At 43.9% G+C, this 18,922-nt stretch overlaps 1 protein-coding gene across 1 annotated transcript in view; it reads left to right on the top strand.

Annotated features, from left to right (window-relative positions):
• The window catches only part of CARF (calcium responsive transcription factor), a 261,735-nt gene that overhangs the window by 230,829 nt on the left and 11,984 nt on the right, over positions 1–18,922 (top strand). The window contains exon 14 of the mRNA XM_053698682.1: positions 10,910–11,234. Within this exon, the coding sequence (XP_053554657.1) occupies positions 10,910–11,234 (325 nt within the window). The remainder of the gene's footprint in view (positions 1–10,909; positions 11,235–18,922) is intronic.

The raw sequence follows: 18,922 nt of genomic DNA, 5'->3' as shown, positions 1-18,922 counted from the left end.
ATCTACTTGTTCATTATGTTTGAAAGCCAGTGTGGAGCCCCATAGGAATATGTGTACTAAATGTATTGATTTCACTTTAAATAATAAAGGTCAGTCTTTATCTATAAAAGAATTATCACCAGACGACGAGGGGGAAGTTATGCCGACTAACTCTCCTCACGTGTCAGTACCTTCGCCTCCCGCTCAGGGGGCGCATGCTATTATGGCGCCAAGTACATCAGAGACGCCCATAGCAATTACTTTACAGGACATGGCTACAATCATGAATAATACCCTGTCAGAAGTATTATCTAGATTGCCAGAGTTGAGAGGCAAGCGCGATAGCTCTGGGATTAGGAGAGATGCAGAGCACGCTGGTGCTGTAAGAGCCATGTCTGATACTGCGTCACAGTTTGCAGAACATGAGGACGGAGAGCTTCATTCTGTGGGTGACGGATCTGATCCGGGGAAACCTGATTCAGAGATCTCTAATTTTAAATTTAAGCTTGAGAACCTCCGTGTATTGCTTGGGGAGGTTTTAGCTGCTCTGAACGACTGTAACACAGTTGCAATTCCAGAGAAATTGTGTAGGCTGGATAGATACTATGCGGTGCCGGTGTGTACTGACGTTTTTCCTATACCTAAAAGGCTTACAGAAATTATTAGCAAGGAGTGGGATAGACCCGGTGTGCCCTTTTCCCCACCTCCTATATTTAGAAAAATGTTTCCAATAGATGCCACTACACGGGACTTATGGCAGACGGTCCCTAAGGTGGAGGGAGCAGTTTCTACTTTAGCAAAGCGTACCACTATCCCGGTTGAGGATAGTTGTGCTTTTTCGGATCCAATGGATAAAAAATTAGAAGGTTACCTTAAGAAAATGTTTGTTCAACAAGGTTTTATCCTGCAGCCCCTTCCATGCATTGCGCCTGTCACTGCTGCTGCGGCATTCTGGTTTGAGTCTCTGGAAGAGGCCATTCACACAGCTCCATTGGATGAAATTATGGACAAGCTTAAATCACTTAAGCTAGCTAACTCATTTGTTTCTGATGCCATTGTACATTTGACTAAACTAACGGCTAAGAACTCCGGATTCGCCATTCAGGCGCGGAGAGTGATATGGCTTAAATCCTGGTCAGCTGACGTGACTTCTAAATCTAAATTACTTAATATTCCTTTCAAGGGGCAGACCTTATTCGGGCTCGGCTTGAAGGAAATTATTGCTGACATTACTGGAGGTAAGGGTCATACCCTTCCTCAGGACAGGGCCAAATCAAAGGCCAAAAAATTTCGAAATTTCAAGGCAGGAGCAGCATCAACTTCCTCCGCTCCAAAACAGGAAGGAACTGTTGCTCATTCCAGACAGGCCTGGAAAACTAACCAGTCCTGGAACAAGGGCAAGCAGGCCAGAAAACCTGCTACTGCCCCCAAGACAGCATGAAGGAACGGCCCCCTATCCGGAAACGGATCTAGTGGGGGGCAGACTTTCTCTCTTCGCCCAGGCGTGGGCAAGAGATCTCCAGGATCCCTGGGTGTTGGAGATCATATCTCAGGGATATCTTCTGGACTTCAAAGCTTCTACTCCTCAAGGGAGATTTCATCTTTCAAGGTTATCAGAAAACCAGATAAAGAAAGAGGCATTCCTACGCTGTGTACAAGACCTCCTAGTAATGGGGGTGATCCACCCAGTTCCGCGGACGGAACAAGGGCAGGGATTTTATTCAAATCTGTTCGTGGTTCCCAAGAAAGAGGGAACCTTCAGACCAATCTTGGACCTAAAGATCTTAAACAAATTCCTAAGAGTTCCATCATTCAAAATGGAAACTATTCGGACCATCCTACCCATGATCCAAGAGGGTCAGTACATGGCCACAGTGGACTTAAAGGATGCCTACCTTCACATACCGATTCACAAAGATCATCATTGGTTCCTAAGATTTGCCTTTCTAGACAGGCATTACCAATTTGTAGCTCTCCCCTTTGGGTTGGCTATGGCCCCGAGAATCTTTACAAAGGTTCTGGGCTCTCTTCTGGCGGTTCTAAGACCACGAGGCATAGCGGTGGCTCCGTATCTAGACGACATCCTTATACAGGCGTCAAGCTTTCAAATTGCCAAGTCTCATACAGAGATAGTTCTGGCATTTCTGAGGTCGCATGGGTGGAAGGTGAACGTGGAAAAGAGTTCTGTATCACCACTCACAAGAGTCTCCTTCCTAGGGACTCTGATAGATTCTGTAGAAATGAAAATTAACCTGACGGAGGCCAGGTTATCAAAACTTTTACATGCTTGCCGTGCCCTTCATTCCATTCCACGTCCGTCAGTGGCTCAGTGCATGGAAGTAATCGGCTTAATGGTAGCGGCAATGGACATAGTGCCATTTGCGCGCCTGCATCTCAGACCGCTGCAATTGTGCATGCTAGATCAGTGGAATGGGGATTACTCAGATTTGTCCCCTCTACTAAATCTGGATCAAGAGACCAGAGATTCTCTTCTCTGGTGGCTATCTCGGGTCCATCTGTCCAAGGGTATGACCTTTCGCAGGCCAGATTGGACGATTGTAACAACAGATGCCAGCCTTCTAGGCTGGGGCGCAGTCTGGAATTCCCTGAAGGCTTAGGGATCGTGGGCTCAGGAGGAGAAACTCCTCCCAATAAATATTCTGGAGTTAAGAGCAATATTCAATGCTCTCCTAGCTTGGCCTCAGTTAGCAACACTGAGGTTCATCAGATTTCAGTCGGACAACATCACGACTGGGGCTTACATCAACCATCAAGGGGGAACCAGGAGCTCCCTAGCGATGTTAGAAGTCTCAAAGATAATTCGCTCTTGCCACTTGTCAGCGATCCACATCCCAGGCGTGGAGAACTGGGAGGCGGACTTTCTAAGTCGTCAGACTTTTCATCCGGGGGAGTGGGAACTCCATCCGGAGGTGTTTGCTCAACTGGTCCATCGTTGGGGCAAACCAGAACTGGATCTCATGGCGTCTCGCCAGAACGCCAAACTTCCTCGTTACGGATCCAGGTCCAGGGACCCGGGAGCAACGCTGATAGATGCTCTAGCAGCTCCTTGGTTCTTCATCATGGCTTATGTGTTTCCACCGTTTCCTCTGCTACCTCGACTGATTGCCAAGATCAAACAGGAGAGAGTATCGGTGATTCTGATAGCGCCTGCGTGGCCACGCAGGACCTGGTATGCAGACCTAGTGGACATGTCGTCCTGTCCACCATGGACTCTGCCTCTGAGGCAAGACCTTCTAATACAAGGTCCTTTCAATCATCCAAATCTAATTTCTCTGAGACTGACTGCATGGAGATTGAACGCTTGATCCTATCGAAGCGTGGCTTCTCCGAGTCAGTTATTGATACCTTAATACAGGCACGAAAGCCTGTTACCAGGAAAATCTACCATAAGATATGGCGTAAATACTTGTATTGGTGCGAATCCAAGAGTTACTCATGGAGTAAGGTTAGGATTCCTAGGATATTGTCTTTTCTCCAGGAGGGTTTGGAAAAAGGCTTATCTGCTAGTTCGTTAAAGGGACAGATTTCTGCTCTGTCTATTCTTTTGCACAAGCGTCTGGCAGAAGTTCCAGACGTCCAGGCTTTTTGTCAGGCTTTGGCTAGGATTAAGCCTGTGTTTAAAACTGTTGCTCCTCCGTGGAGCTTAAACTTGGTTCTTAAAGTTCTTCAAGGAGTTCCGTTTGAACCCCTTCATTCCATTGATATTAAACTTTTATCTTGGAAAGTTCTGTTTTTGATGGCTATTTCCTCGTCTCGAAGAGTCTCTGAGTTATCTGCCTTACATTGTGATTCTCCTTATCTGATTTTCCATTCAGACAAGGTAGTTCTGCGTACTAAACCTGGGTTTTTACCTAAGGTGGTTTCTAACAGGAATATCAATCAAGAGATTGTTGTCCCATCATTGTGCCCTAATCCTTCTTCAAAGAAGGAACGTCTTTTGCATAATCTGGACGTAGTCCGTGCCTTGAAGTTCTACTTACAGGCAACTAAAGATTTTCATCAAACATCTGCCCTGTTTGTCGTTTATTCTGTACAGAGGAGAGGTCAAAAAGCTTTGGCAACCTCTCTCTCCTTTTGGCTTCGAAGCATAATACGCTTAGCCTATGAGACTGCTGAACAGCAGCCCCCTGAAAGGATTACAGCTCATTCTACTAGAGCTGTGGCTTCCACCTGGCCCTTTAAAAATGAGGCCTCTGTTGAACAGATTTGCAAGGCTGCGACTTGGTCTTCACTTCACACTTTTTCAAAATTTTACAAATTTGACACTTTTGCTTCTTCGGAGGCTGTTTTTGGGAGAAAGGTTCTACAGGCAGTGGTTCCTTCCGTTTAACTTCCTGCCTTGTCCCTCCCATCATCCGTGTACTTAAGCTTTGGTATTTGTATCCCACAAGTAATGGATGATCCGTGGACTGGATACACTTAACAAGAGAAAACATAATTTATGCTTACCTGATAAATTTATTTCTCTTGTAGTGTATCCAGTCCACGGCCCGCCCTGTCTTTTTAAGGCAGATCTAAATTTTTAATTAAACTACAGTCACCACTGCACCCTATGGTTTCTCCTTTCTTGTCTTGTTTCGGTCGAATGACTGGATATGACATGTGAGGGGAGGAGCTGCGTGGCAGCTCTGCTGTGGGTGATCCTCTTGCAACTTCCTGTTGGGAAGGGAATATGTCCCACAAGTAATGGATGATCCGTGGACTGGATACACTACAAGAGAAATAAATTTATCAGGTAAGCATAAATTATTTTTTTTCATACTGATAAGGCAGTCCTTTGTACTAAATTGGGGTTTCTCCTTAAGGTGGTATTGGATTGAAACAGTAATCAGGAAATTGTTGTTCCTTCTTTTTGTTTTAATCCTTCTTCTCAAAAGGAACGTCTTTTGCATAACTTGGATGTTGTGAGGGCTCTAAAATTTTACTTACAATCTACTAAAGATTTTCGGCAATCTTCTGCCATGTTTGTTGTTTTCTCTGGAAAGCGTAATGGTCAGAAGGTCACTTCTACTTCTCTGTCTCTCTGGTTGAGAAGTTTGATTCGTTTGACTTATGAGACTGCTGGACAGCAGCCTCCTGAGAGAATTAAAGCTCATCCCACTAGGGCTGTGTCCTCTTCCTGGGCTTTCAAAAATGAAGCTTCTGTGGAACAGATTTGCAAGGCGGCAATATGGTCCTCTCTGCATACTTTTTCAAAATTCTACAAATTTGATACTTTTGCCTCGGCCGAGGCTTCTTTTGGGAGAAAGGTTCTGCAAGCGGTGGTGCCTTCTGTTTCTGCCCTCCTGCCTTTTTTTCTCCCTCCCTGTTCATTCCGTGTCTTCTAGCTTGGGTATTGGTTCCCACTAGTATCTAGCAAAACGTTGTGGACTCTCCATGTCATAGGAAATAAAAACAAATTTTTGCTTACATGATAATTTTTTTTTTTCCGGACATGGTGAGTCCATGACCCCGTCCTCTTTTTAAATTTTAATTTGGCAGTTTTTTTGTGCAAACCTCAGGCACCTTTTCACCCTTGTGTTTCTTCCTTTTCCATTTCCTTTGGCTGAATGACTGGGGGTTATGGGTAAGGCAGTTACACTTAACAGCTTTGCTGAGGTGCTCTTTGCCTCCTCCTGCTGGCTAGGAGTTGAATATCCCACTAGTAATTGGAATGACGTTGTGGGATCTCCATGTCCGTAAAGAAAGAAATGTATCAGGTAACATACATTTTTTTTTTTTGGCAATCTAGGAACCAAACATCTTCCTCCTCCTTACAAACACATGAATCTTACAGATCCTTCTAGGTGTTTAATACCAGTTTGAACAAGGCCAAACAATCTAAGAGCCTTCTTCCAATTCAGCATGAAGATACGGCCCCAATCCAGATTCTTTACTGGTAGGGGAGATTCTGAATTTTTTGCTCTTTCTTGCGAGCTTCATTATCTCATTTTCATCAAGTATCACTGATGCCCGCTCCTGCTTGATGCGAGCCACTACACGAGGAAGGAGTGTAAAGGTGGGAAAAGGTTAATTAGACTGAATCCCCAAGGCACTGCGATTGCATCTATTAGCGCATGAGGATCCCTGGACCTTGACTTATATCTGGGTAGCTTGGCATTGAGACTGGACGCCATTAGATCTAATTCTGGTGTCCCCCACCTGTTGCATATCTCCGCAAACACTTTGGGATGGAGAGACCATTCCCCCGGATGAAAGGATTGTCTGCTGAGAAAATCCGCTTCCCAGTTGTCCACACCTGGAATGTGGATCGCTGACAGCGAACAGCTGTGGGCCTCCACCCACTCCATAATTCGAGATACCTCCCTCATTGCCAGGGAGCTTCTCGTTCCCCCCCTGATGGTTGATGTAAGTCACAGAGGTTATATTGTCTGATTGGAATCTGATAAACTGGGACGAACCCAGAAGGGGCCAAGCCTTCAGAGCATTGACGATTGCTCAAAGTTCCAGAATGTTGATCGGGAGGGAGCGTTCCTCCTGAGACCACAGGCCCTGGGTCTTCCTGGCACCCCAAACAGCTCCCCATCCTGATAGACTTGCGTCCGTAGTCACAATCTCCCAGGATGGTCTTAAGAAGGATGTCCCTCGGGACAGATGATCTGAACAGAGCCACCAAGAGAGCGATTCTCTCAACCAGTTGTCCAGAGAGATCTGTTGAGACAGATCCAAATGATCGCCACTCCACTGCCTCAGCATGCACAGTTGCAGCGGTCTGAGACGGAACCTGGAAAAAGGGAATGATGTCCATGCTGGACACCATGGGACCAATTACCTCTATACACACAGAGGGCCTTAAGGAGGTCCAGAGGGCAGGACATGCCGAAGCAAGCTTGCAACATCTCTGGTCTGTTAGAATATCCTCATGGATATGGAGTCTATTATAGTACCCAGGAATTCTACCCTGGTGCTTGGAATAAGAGAACTCTTTTTTTCTAGGGTTATCGTCCATCCATGAGATCGAAGAAGAGAGAGAAGTGATTCCGAATGGTCCTCCGCCAGATGAAAAGATGGTGCTTGTACCAGAATATCGTCCAAGTAGGGAGCTACTGCTATACCCCGGGTTCTGGCAATGGCTAGAAGAGCCCCTAGAACCTTCATAAAAATTATTGGAGCAGTAGCTAGACCAAACAGAAGTGCAATGAACTGTAAGTGCTGGTCCAGGAACGCAAACCTTAGGAACTAGAAGTGATCCTAGTGGATTGGAACGTGAGGGTAAGCATCCTTCAGATATATAGTGTTCATGAACTGTCCTTCCTGAACTAAGGGAAGGATGGATCTTAGTCTCCATCTTGAATAAGGGGACGTTTAGAAATTTGTTTAAGCACTTAAGGTCCAGAATCAGGTGGAAAGTTCCCTCCTTCTTTGGGACCACGAAAAGGTTTTAATAGTATCCCAAACCTCTTTCCGCAATAGGTACCTGGGACAATGACCCCTAAGGAGGACAGATCCCGCATGCACCCCAGAAAGGCTTCCCTCTTTTCTAGTCTGGAAGGCAGGCTTGAGAGGGGAAATCTGCCCTTGGGTGGATTAGACTTGAAACCTATCTTGTATCCCTGAGCTATGACCTCCAGGACCCATGGATCCTGTACGTCCCTGAACCAAGCTTCTGAAAAGAGCGATAGTCTGCCCCCTACACGATCCAGCGCTGGATCAGGGGCCACTCCTTCATGCCGATTTAGTCTCGGCGGGCTTCTTGCTCTTCTTGGATTGATTCCAGGACTGAGCCGGCTTCTAAGTACTCTTGGTTTGCTCGGGCTTAGCGGAGGGCTGCTGTCGTTGGGATTTATCAGAACGAAAATTAGAACTTTGTCCCTTGCACCCAGTAACCATGGAGATAATGGAGTCCAGGCCTGGACCAAATAAAATCTTTTTTTTAAAGGGAAGGGAAAAAAGTCTGGATTTAGAAGTCATATCTGCAGACCAGGACTTCAGCCAGAATGCCCAACGGGCCTGAACCGAAAAGCCAGAAACCTTAGCATGTTTGCATTACAGATAAAAGAATTAGCAATTCTCAAGACTTTAATTCCTTCCTGGATAACGTCAAGGGGACCCTCCACCTCGATCAATTCCAATAAGGAGTTGCACCAGTAGGTAGCTGTTCCAGCAACCGTGGCAATGGCCGCTGCCGGTTGAATCAAGTACGCCGTATGTTGAAACATCTTTCTTAGAAGCGTTTCCATCTTCTTATCCATTGGCTCTCTGAATGACGAGCTATCCTCAAGCAGGATAGTAGTATGTTTGGCAAGCGCCATCCACCTTAGGGACGGAACCCTACAACTTCAATTGTGAGACCGGGAACAATTTTTTAAAGGAAGATGAAGGGGAAAATGAAGATCCAATTCTGTCCCATTCGTTCTTAATAATGTTTGCTATCTTTACAGGCACAGGAAAAGTTAAAGGCACTGCCCTGTCCTCATAAACTCTGTCTAATTTAGGAATCAAACATTCACAGGTAGCTTGGCCTCTGATACCTCTAATGTAGACAGGACTTCCTTTAGAAGAAAACATAAGTGTTCAATCTTAAATCCAAAGGCTGGTTCCTCCGCAGCAGAAGGCTTAGAGGCAGCAGACTCCATCCCAGAAAGTTCACCCTTTGAAGCCTCAGAGTGCGACTCATCCTTGGATAACTGAGACAAAGTAGAGAAATCCAATAAATTACATGATGACCCCTGGGCAGGAGAGCTATGTTTAACCTTCCACTTGCATTTATCAGGGCGCGGTAAAGCACTGAGGGCTTAGACACCGTTGTTTTTAACTGTGCGGTAAAATCTGAGGTAAAAGGCCCCCTCCAGATGGAGGATCAAGCGTGCTACGGGAAGCTGCATGTGTAGAAGGAAATTACTGTTGAGTATGCACCTCACGGGACGGCGAGTCCTCAGAGATGGAAGGCTCAGTGGTACTAAAGGGGTTAACCTTCTTTGACCTAATAACATTGTGAAGGCATGTGGAACATAGTTGAGAGGGCGGGCAAACCAAGGCCTCCTCACAATATAAACAGGTATTACTATTTGGAATAGAGGGAGTACCCTCTAGAATCTCAGAATCCTCATAGCTTAATCTAATGACAGTAGGACACAGTAATTAAACAATCTTTATTTCTCAAAAAGCAGCATCTTTATACTCCCAATGGCTGGGGCACTCACCACCTCCTAGACCCAGACAATAAAGAGAAATAGCGTCTTCTCTGACTGCCAGCTCGGTCAGGAAAGAGGAAATGATAGCGAGACCACTTCCGATCACATGGTGCGCAAAGGCAGGACCACCCCTGCTATGAGTAAAAGCGCACCAAGCTACAAGCTGTGCAGCACTCAAAGTGAAAGTTAAAAACCTGTGCGTTCCAGCCCTATCAAACAGCCTATGCGCCCAATAAAATCTCACACATAAAGCAGCATAAAATCATCACATTTGATTAAACCCCACTGTTAAATAATCCCCTCAGGAGATATTAACCCAAGATTCTATTAAGATAAAAGGAGCCACACTGTGACCCTGTCTTCTAACGTTTTTAACATATGTAAAAATTGAAAAAATCTTACCAGAATCCATGCTGTGGAACAGAAACACAGACTCTCAAGTGTGACAGTCTGGTAGCATCGCTCCTGACATGGACTTGAGTGAGAAAAACAGTCTGGATGGGTTCGCAGAAAGACTCTCCCTGCATCTCCAGACTCTAACTTTCGTCAATGTTGTCACTGAGAGGCTGACAAGAATACTTAAAACTCCAGTCCCATATCGAAGGGCAAATAACCCTCCTAAAGAACTACTCTGAATCTTCTGACACTTCTCTGCCATCCTCCTGTGATGAAAGGCAAAGAATGACTGGAGGATGGGGGAAGTGGGAGAGGTATTTAAGCCTTTGGCTGGGGTGTCTTTGCCTCCTCCTGGTGGCCAGGTTCAGTATTTCCCAACACTAAGGAATTATGCAGTGGACTCTCCTTATATTAAGATGGAAATGTATGCTTAACTGATAAATTAATTTCTTTCATGTCAGTGAGAATCCACAAGACCCGCCCAGTTTTTTATTTTTACTTAATTTTTTCTGTCAGCAGTTCTAGTTTGTATCTCATTTTCCCCCGCTATGTCCTTTCCTACATTTCTACGTCAGTCCAGAATACTAGAGAGGTGAAAGGATTAAAGGGACACTGAACCCAAATTTTTTCTTTTGTGATTCAGATAGATCATGCAATTTTAAGCAACCTTCTAATTTACTCCTATTATCAATTTTTCTTCGTTCTCTTGTTATATTTATTTGAAAAAGAATGCATCTAAGCTTTTTTTTTTTGGTTCAGACCCCTGGTGGATGAATTTATCCACCCATCAGCAAGAACAACCCAGGTTGTTCACCAAAAACGGTTCGGCATCTAAACTTACATTCTTGCATTTCAAATAAAGATACCAAGAGAATGAAGAAAATTTGATAATAGGAGTAAATTAGAAAGTTGCTTAAAATTTCATGCTCTATCTGAATCACAAAAGAAAAAATTTTAGATTCAGTGTCCCTTTAAGTGCTCTTAGAGCTTTGGGAATCTTTGCTTCCTCCTAGTGGCCAGGAGTTGAATCTCAGGAGTAATGGCTGTGGACACTCCCACTATGAAAGAAATGAATTTATCAGGTAATCCTAAAAAAAATATTCTAAATTCACTGTCAGGGCTGTTGTGTGCTTTGTTATGTGTCTAAGCATGCATTTTTTTTGGCATAGATTCATTTGTGCACTTTACTGAATGGTGCTGTTCAATATGTTGGCATATAGTAGTACAACAATTGGCCAGTGTTTAAAACATTGAGAAAGAAACAAGAATATATTAGTCTTTGTATTTTAGTGTTCTTGTTAATCATTAGTAAATCATTATTTAATGTTGTGGAAATAATTTTTGTGTGCCTGATTATTTAAACATTTTATTATCTGAAGGAACTCCAGTTACAACCAACATTCACATCTTCTGATGGAGCAACTGCAGTTATCACAGTAAACCCACCGTCTCTGGGTAACCCTGCCTGTCTTCTGAGCCCTGGAGGGAACAACCAGCCTTTAATGCTAAGTCACTTGCCCAGCCATCAAAGTGATGCTGCATCTTCGCTTTCAACACTGCCTACTCCTGGACACAACCTTGTTAGCATGGGGCAGCTAGTAACGGTGGAGGAGGCAGCTGGTATAACAGGAGAGGTACACCAAATTCTGTTGGGAGGGATACATTCCATTCCTATTCATATAGTAGAGGCCCAGCCAACGATTGGTGAGTTTCTATGACGCTATAATTTATATAAAAATCTTTTAATTATTGTTAGAAATAACTCTGAACAAAGGCTCTCTATAATGTATATAATTATTAGACATAATTCCTTAGCCTCCAGAACCTGCAATATCATTTTATCGCTAGAGAGAGATTGAATGTAAAAAGACATTTGAATTTAATGGTTAACTGTAATGTTCCTATTGCTCCCAATACATGCCTAGGATACAATCTCGCATGTCTATAAAAAGTATCATGACTGGTTGAAAAAACATCAGTGTTTAAAGCTCAAACCTACCTTAACAATCCACACACTGTAACATCACCACTGTCACTACAGCAGTGAGATTCATCCTCCCTATCTCCTGGCTGCTAGTCAATGTCAGGTGAAGGGATCCCTTAACTGTGAGTAACAGTGGTTAGTAAAAAGTTCAAGTATGGACCCAGTGGCTGAGCAGGAAACAGAATTAATGTGGTAAGTCAGGCAGGATCGGCAACCGACAAGCAAGACAGGATCCAGAGGCCAGTGCATCCTAGATTCATCCCTCTTTTTGAGCAGTTATCTAGGTGTTTGGAAGTCCAAAAGGGGCTTCTAATTGTAAGGGGGTTTAGCCAGCTCATATGTAATTTAAGAAAATGAAGTGCTATTTTATGTGTGTTACTGGTGTGAGTAAAACATTGCTCTTTGTAATATTTGGGCTTTAGTTCAGCTATGTTATCGACATGTAATATTTAAGCCTTTATGACAGTAACCTGTAAAATGCCACAGTTTTTCCTTCCTCTACTATGTTTGTTATAGGTGGCTTTTCTAAGAACCATGTATCAAAACAGGACTGTCTTTTGTTAATTATTATTATTATTCTTTATTTATAAAGTGCCAACAGATTCCGCAGCGCTGTCCATGGGTAACAAAGATAAAAGTACAGTACAATATGAGACACCAGACAAAATTTAACAAACAAATATAGGGGGAATTGGGGGTCCTGTTCCTGTGTGAACTTACAATCTAGATAATAACAATGTTTGTATGAATACCTCAATAAAATACTTTAACCCCTTAACGACGCATGTCGTACAGGGCACGTCTTATACAAACTGGTCTTTAAAGACCAGCGACATACCCTGTACTTCGTCAGGGGATTCAAGCGTCTGGAAGCGATCCTGATCGCTTCCAGCCGCTTTCAAGGTATTGCAGTGATGCCTTGATATTGAGGCATCACTGCAATACCTTTTAGGCACACCGATGCAGAGAGGGCCACAGAGTGGTTGGTGGGTGGGAGCCATTGCAGGGAGGCGGGTGGGCGGCCCATCGCTGGGGAACTTCCTTCCAGCTATTCTTCATGCCGGGTGTGCACGGGAGCATGCGCGGGAGGTGCGATGAGGGGCGGGTGCTTGCGAACGCACCCGGGATCTAGGCGCAGTCCAAATTGAGATTGCTGGGAGAGGGTGGTGTGTGCAGAGGAGGGGGAATCTTGGAGTGATCTGGGAGGGGGAGGGGGTAGGGTATGGAGGGGGGCAGCTACACTACAGAAAAATGGTGGCTAATAGTGTGGGGAGGGTTAGGGAGCTCTTTGGGGGGGGGGGATCAGGGAGGTTGGGGGCTAAGGGGGATCCTACACAGCAGAATATGTAGAATAATAATAAAAAAAAAAATATTTTAGTACTGGCAGACTTTCTGCCAGTACTTAAAATGGCGGGGACAATTGTGGGGTGGCGGAGTGAAGAGAGCTGTTTGGGAGGGATCAGGGGGTGGGATGTGTCAGGTGGGAGGCTGATCTCTACACTAAAGCTAAAATTAACCCTTCAAGCTCCCTTCAAGCTACCTAATTAACCCCGTCACTGCTGGGCATAATACAAGTTTGGTGCGCAGCGGCATTTAGCGGCCTTCTAATTACCAAAAAGCAATGCCAAAGCCATATAAGTCTGCTATTTCTGAACAAAGGGGATCCCAGAGAAGCATTTACAACCATTTGTGCCATAATTGCACAAGCTGTTTGTAAATAATTTCAGTGAGAACCCAAAGTTAGTGAAAAAGTTAACAATTTTTTTTATTTGATCGCATTTGACAGTGAAATGGTGGCATGAAATATATCAAAATGGGCCTAGATCAATACTTTGGGTTGTCTACTTCACTACCCTAAAGCTAAAATTAACCCTACAAGCTCCCTAATTAACCCCTTCACTGCTGGGCCTAATACAAATGTGATGCGCAGCGGCATTTAGCGGCCTTCTAATTACCAAAAAGCAATGCAAAAAGCCATATATGTCATCTATTTCTGAACAAAGGGGATCCCAGAGAAGGATTTACAACCCTTTGTGCCATAATTACACAAGCTGTTTGTAAATAATTTCAGTGAGAAACCTAATATTTGTGAAAAAGCTTGTTAAAAAGTGACCGATTCTTTTTGTTTGATCCCATTTGGCGGTGAGATGGCGTCATGAAATATACCAAATGGGCCTAGATCAATATTTTGGGATGTCTTCTAAAAAAAAAATATATACATGTCAAGGGATATTCAGGGATTCCTGAATGATATGTGTTCCAATGTAACTAGCGCTAATTTTGAAGAAAAAAAAAGGTTTGGAAATAGCAAAGTGCTACTTGTATTTATTGCCCTATAACTTACAAAAAGCAAAGAACATGTAAACATTGGGTATTTCTAAACTCAGGACAAAATTTAGAAACTATTTAGCATGGGTGTTTCTCTTGTTAAGTGTATCCAGTCCACGGATCATCCATTACTTATGGGATATTAACTCCTCCCCAACAGGAAGTGCAAGAGGATTCACCCAGCAGAGCTGCTATATAGCTCCTCCCCTAACTGCCATTCCCAGTCATTCTCTTGCACCCAACGAATAGATAGGATGTGTGAGAGGACTGTGGTGATTATACTTAGTTTCATACCTTCAATCAAAAGTTTGTTATTTTATAATAGCACCGGAGTGTGTTATTCCTTCTCTGGTAGAATTTGAAGAAGAATCTACCTGAGTTTTTCTATGATTTTAGCCGGAGTAGTTAAGATCATATTGCTGTTTCTCGGCCATCTGAGGAGAGGTAAACTTCAGATCAGGGGACAGCGGGCAGATTAATCTGCAAAGAGGTATGTAGCAGCTTATTATTTTCTGACAATGGAATTGATGAGAAAATTCTGCCATACCGATATAATGTAAACTCAGCCTTAAATGCAGTAGCAGCAACTGGTATCAGGCTGTCATGTATGTATATTTTACACTTCAGTATTCTGGGGAATGGCACTTCACTGGAATTATACTGTATGCATAAAACTTTAGCCTAATTTGCAGGGACTAGCAACAGGCTTTTTAATAACACTCAATTTATTAATGTTAAACGTTTTTTGCTGGCATGTAAAATCGTTTAATTTTCTGAGGTACTGGGTGAAAAAATGTTTTGGGCACTATTTTTTTCCACTTGGCAGTCGTTTTATTTAATTTATGACAGTTTACTGATCTCTCTCACTGTTATGTGTGAGGGGGAGGGACCTTTTTTGGTGCTTTTGCTACGCATCAAAAAATTCAGTCAGAAGTTTATTGTTTTCCCTGCATGATCCGGTTCATCTCTACAGAACTCAGGGGTCTTCAAAACTTGTTTTGAGGGAGGTAATCACTCACAGCAGAGCTGTGAGATTGTAGTTGACTGTGATAAAAAAAAAACGTTTATTTCTGTATTTTTTTTTTTTTTTTTTTTTCTGCTATCAGGGTTAGTTATCCTTTGCTAATGGGAGCAATCCTTTGCTAAAATTGTGTTTTTTACAAAGATTTGATGCTATAACTTTTCAGTTTATTAATTTTCAACTGTCATAACTTTTTCTGTGCTTCTTATAGGCACAGTACGTTTTCATATTATAGTAAATTAGTGGAAAAGTATTTCCAAGTTGCTAGTTTATTTGCTAGTGTGTTAAACATGTCTGATTCAGAGGAAGATATCTGTGCTATATGTGCTAAAGCCAAAGTGGAGCCCAATAGAAATTTATGTACTAACTGTATTGATGCTACTTTAAATAAAAGTCAATCTGTACAAATTGAACATATTTCACCAAACAACGAGGGGAGAGTTATGCCGACTAACTCGCCTCACGTGTCAGTACCTGCATCTCCCGCTCGGGAGGTGCGTGATATTGTAGCGCCGAGTACATCTGGGCGGCCATTACAAATCACATTACAGGATATGGCTACTGTTATGACTGAAGTTTTGGCTAAATTACCAGAACTAAGAGGTAAGCGTGATCACTCTGGGGTGAGAACAGAGTGCGCTGATAATATTAGGGCCATGTCAGACACTGCGTCACAATTTGCAGAACATGAGGACGGAGAGCTTCATTCTGCGGGTGACGGTTCTGATCCAAACAAACTGGATTCAGATATTTCAAATTTTAAATTTAAGCTGGAAAACCTCCGTGTATTACTAGGGGAGGTGTTAGCGGCTCTGAATGATTGTAACACAGTTGCAATACCAGAGAAAATGTGTAGGTTGGATAAATATTTTGCGGTACCGGCGAGTACTGACGTTTTTCCTATACCTAAGAGACTTACTGAAATTGTGACTAAGGAGTGGGATAGACCCGGTGTGCCGTTCTCACCCCCTCCGATATTTAGAAAGATGTTTCCAATAGACGCCACCACACGGGACTTATGGCAAACGGTCCCTAAGGTGGAGGGAGCAGTTTCTACTTTAGCTAAGCGTACCACTATCCCGGTGGAGGATAGCTGTGCCTTTTCAGATCCAATGGATAAAAAGTTAGAGGGTTACCTTAAGAAAATGTTTGTTCAACAAGGTTTTATATTGCAACCTCTTGCATGCATTGCGCCTGTCACGGCTGCAGCAGCATTTTGGTTTGAGTCTCTGGAAGAGACACTTGAATCAGCTCCATTAGATGAGATTACACACAAGCTTAAAGCCCTTAAGTTAGCTAACTCATTTATTTCAGATGCCGTAGTACATTTAACTAAACTTACGGCTAAGAATTCCGGATTCGCCATTCAGGCAAGCAGAGCACTGTGGCTAAAATCCTGGTCAGCTGACGTTACTTCTAAATCTAAATTGCTTAATATACCTTTCAAAGGGCAGACCTTATTCGGGCCCGGGTTGAAAGAAATTATCGCTGACATTACAGGAGGTAAAGGCCATGCCCTGCCTCAAGACAGAGCCAAACCTAAGGCTAGACAGTCTAATTTTCGTTCCTTTCGTAATTTCAAAGCAGGAGCAGCATCAACTTCCTCTGCACCAAAACAGGAAGGAGCTGTTGCTCGCTACAGACAAGGCTGGAGACCTAACCAGTCCTGGAACAAGGGCAAGCAGGCCAGGAAACCTGCTGCTGCCCCTAAGACAGCATGAATCGAGGGCCCCCGATCCGGGAACGGATCTAGTGGGGGGCAGACTTTCTCTCTTCGCCCAGGCTTGGGCAAGAGATGTCCAGGATCCCTGGGCGTTAGAGATCATATCTCAGGGATACCTTCTAGACTTCAAATTCTCTCCCCCAAGAGGGAGATTTCATCTGTCAAGGTTGTCAACAAACCAAATAAAGAAAGAGGCGTTTCTACGCTGCGTACAAGATCTTTTATTAATGGGAGTGATCCATCCGGTTCCGCGGTCGGAACAAGGACAAGGGTTTTACTCAAATCTGTTTGTGGTTCCCAAAAAAGAGGGAACTTTCAGGCCAATCTTGGATTTAAAGATCCTAAACAAATTCCTAAGAGTTCCATCGTTCAAAATGGAAACTATTCGGACAATTTTACCCATGATCCAAAAGGGTCAGTACATGACCACAGTGGATTTAAAGGATGCTTACCTTCACATACCGATTCACAAAGATCATTACCGGTATCTAAGGTTTGCCTTTCTAGACAGGCATTACCAGTTTGTAGCTCTTCCATTCGGATTGGCTACGGCTCCGAGAATCTTCACAAAGGTTCTGGGTGCTCTTCTGGCGGTACTAAGACCGCGAGGAATTGCGGTAGCTCCGTACCTAGACGACATTCTGATACAAGCTTCAAGCTTTCAAACTGCCAAGTCTCATACAGAGTTAGTACTGGCATTTCTAAGGTCGCATGGATGGAAGGTGAACGAAAAGAAGAGTTCTCTCTTTCCACTCACAAGAGTTCCCTTCTTGGGGACTCTTATAGATTCTGTAGAAATGAAGATTTACCTGACAGAAGACAGGTTAACAAAGCTTCAAAATGCATGCCGTGTCCTTCATTCCATTCAACACCCGTCAGTAGCTCAATGCATGGAGGTGATCGGCTTAATGGTAGCAGCAATGGACATAGTACCCTTTGCACGTCTACATCTCAGACCGCTGCAATTGTGCATGCTAAGTCAGTGGAATGGGGATTACTCAGACTTGTCCCCTACTCTGAATCTGGATCAAGAGACCAGAAATTCTCTTCTATGGTGGCTTTCTCGGCCACATCTGTCCAGGGGGATGCCATTCAGCAGGCCGGACTGGACAATTGTAACAACAGACGCCAGCCTACTAGGTTGGGGCGCTGTCTGGAATTCTCTGAAGGCTCAGGGACAATGGAATCAGGAGGAGAGTCTCCTACCAATAAACATTCTGGAATTGAGAGCAGTTCTCAATGCCCTTCTGGCTTGGCCCCAGTTAACAACTCGGGGGTTCATCAGGTTTCAGTCGGACAACATCACGACTGTAGCTTACATCAACCATCAGGGAGGGACAAGAAGCTCCCTAGCAATGATGGAAGTATCAAAGATAATTCGCTGGGCAGAGTCTCACTCTTGCCACCTGTCAGCAATCCACATCCCGGGAGTGGAGAACTGGGAGGCGGATTTCTTAAGTCGTCAGACTTTTCATCCGGGGGAGTGGGAACTTCATCCGGAGGTCTTTGCCCAAATACTTCGACGTTGGGGCAAACCAGAGATAGATCTCATGGCGTCTCGACAGAACGCCAAGCTTCCTCGTTACGGGTCCAGATCCAGGGATCCGGGAGCGGTTCTGATAGATGCTTTGACAGCACCTTGGACCTTCGGGATGGCTTATGTGTTTCCACCCTTCCCGATGCTTCCTCGATTGATTGCCAGAATCAAACAGGAGAGAGCATCAGTGATTCTAATAACGCCTGCATGGCCACGCAGGACTTGGTATGCAGATCTAGTGGACATGTCATCCTGTCCACCTTGGTCGCTACCTCTGAAACAGGACCTTCTGATCCAGGGTCCCTTCAAACATCAAAATCTAATTTCTCTGAAGCTGACTGCTTGGAAATTGAACGCTTGATTTTATCAAAACGTGGTTTTTCTGAGTCAGTTATTGATACCTTAATACAGGCTAGGAAGCCTGTTACCAGAAAGATTTACCATAAGATATGGCGCAAATACTTATATTGGTGCGAATCCAAGAGTTACTCATGGAGTAAGGTTAGGATTCCGAGGATATTGTCTTTTCTACAAGAAGGTTTAGAAAAGGGTTTATCCGCTAGTTCCTTAAAGGGACAGATTTCAGCTCTGTCCATTCTTTTACACAAACGTCTGTCAGAAGTTCCGGACGTTCAAGCTTTTTGTCAGGCTTTAGCTAGGATCAAGCCTGTGTTTAAAACTGTTGCTCCACCATGGAGTTTGAACTTAGTTCTTAATGTTTTACAGGGGGTTCCGTTTGAACCCCTTCATTCCATTGATATCAAGTTGTTATCTTGGAAAGTTCTGTTTTTAATGGCGA

This window comes from Bombina bombina, chromosome 1 (assembly GCF_027579735.1).
Source record: "Bombina bombina isolate aBomBom1 chromosome 1, aBomBom1.pri, whole genome shotgun sequence".
Taxonomy (NCBI): Eukaryota; Metazoa; Chordata; class Amphibia; order Anura; family Bombinatoridae; genus Bombina; species Bombina bombina.
Note: the sequence above shows the minus strand (reverse complement) of the source record. Positions and strands in the feature narration are given on the sequence as shown.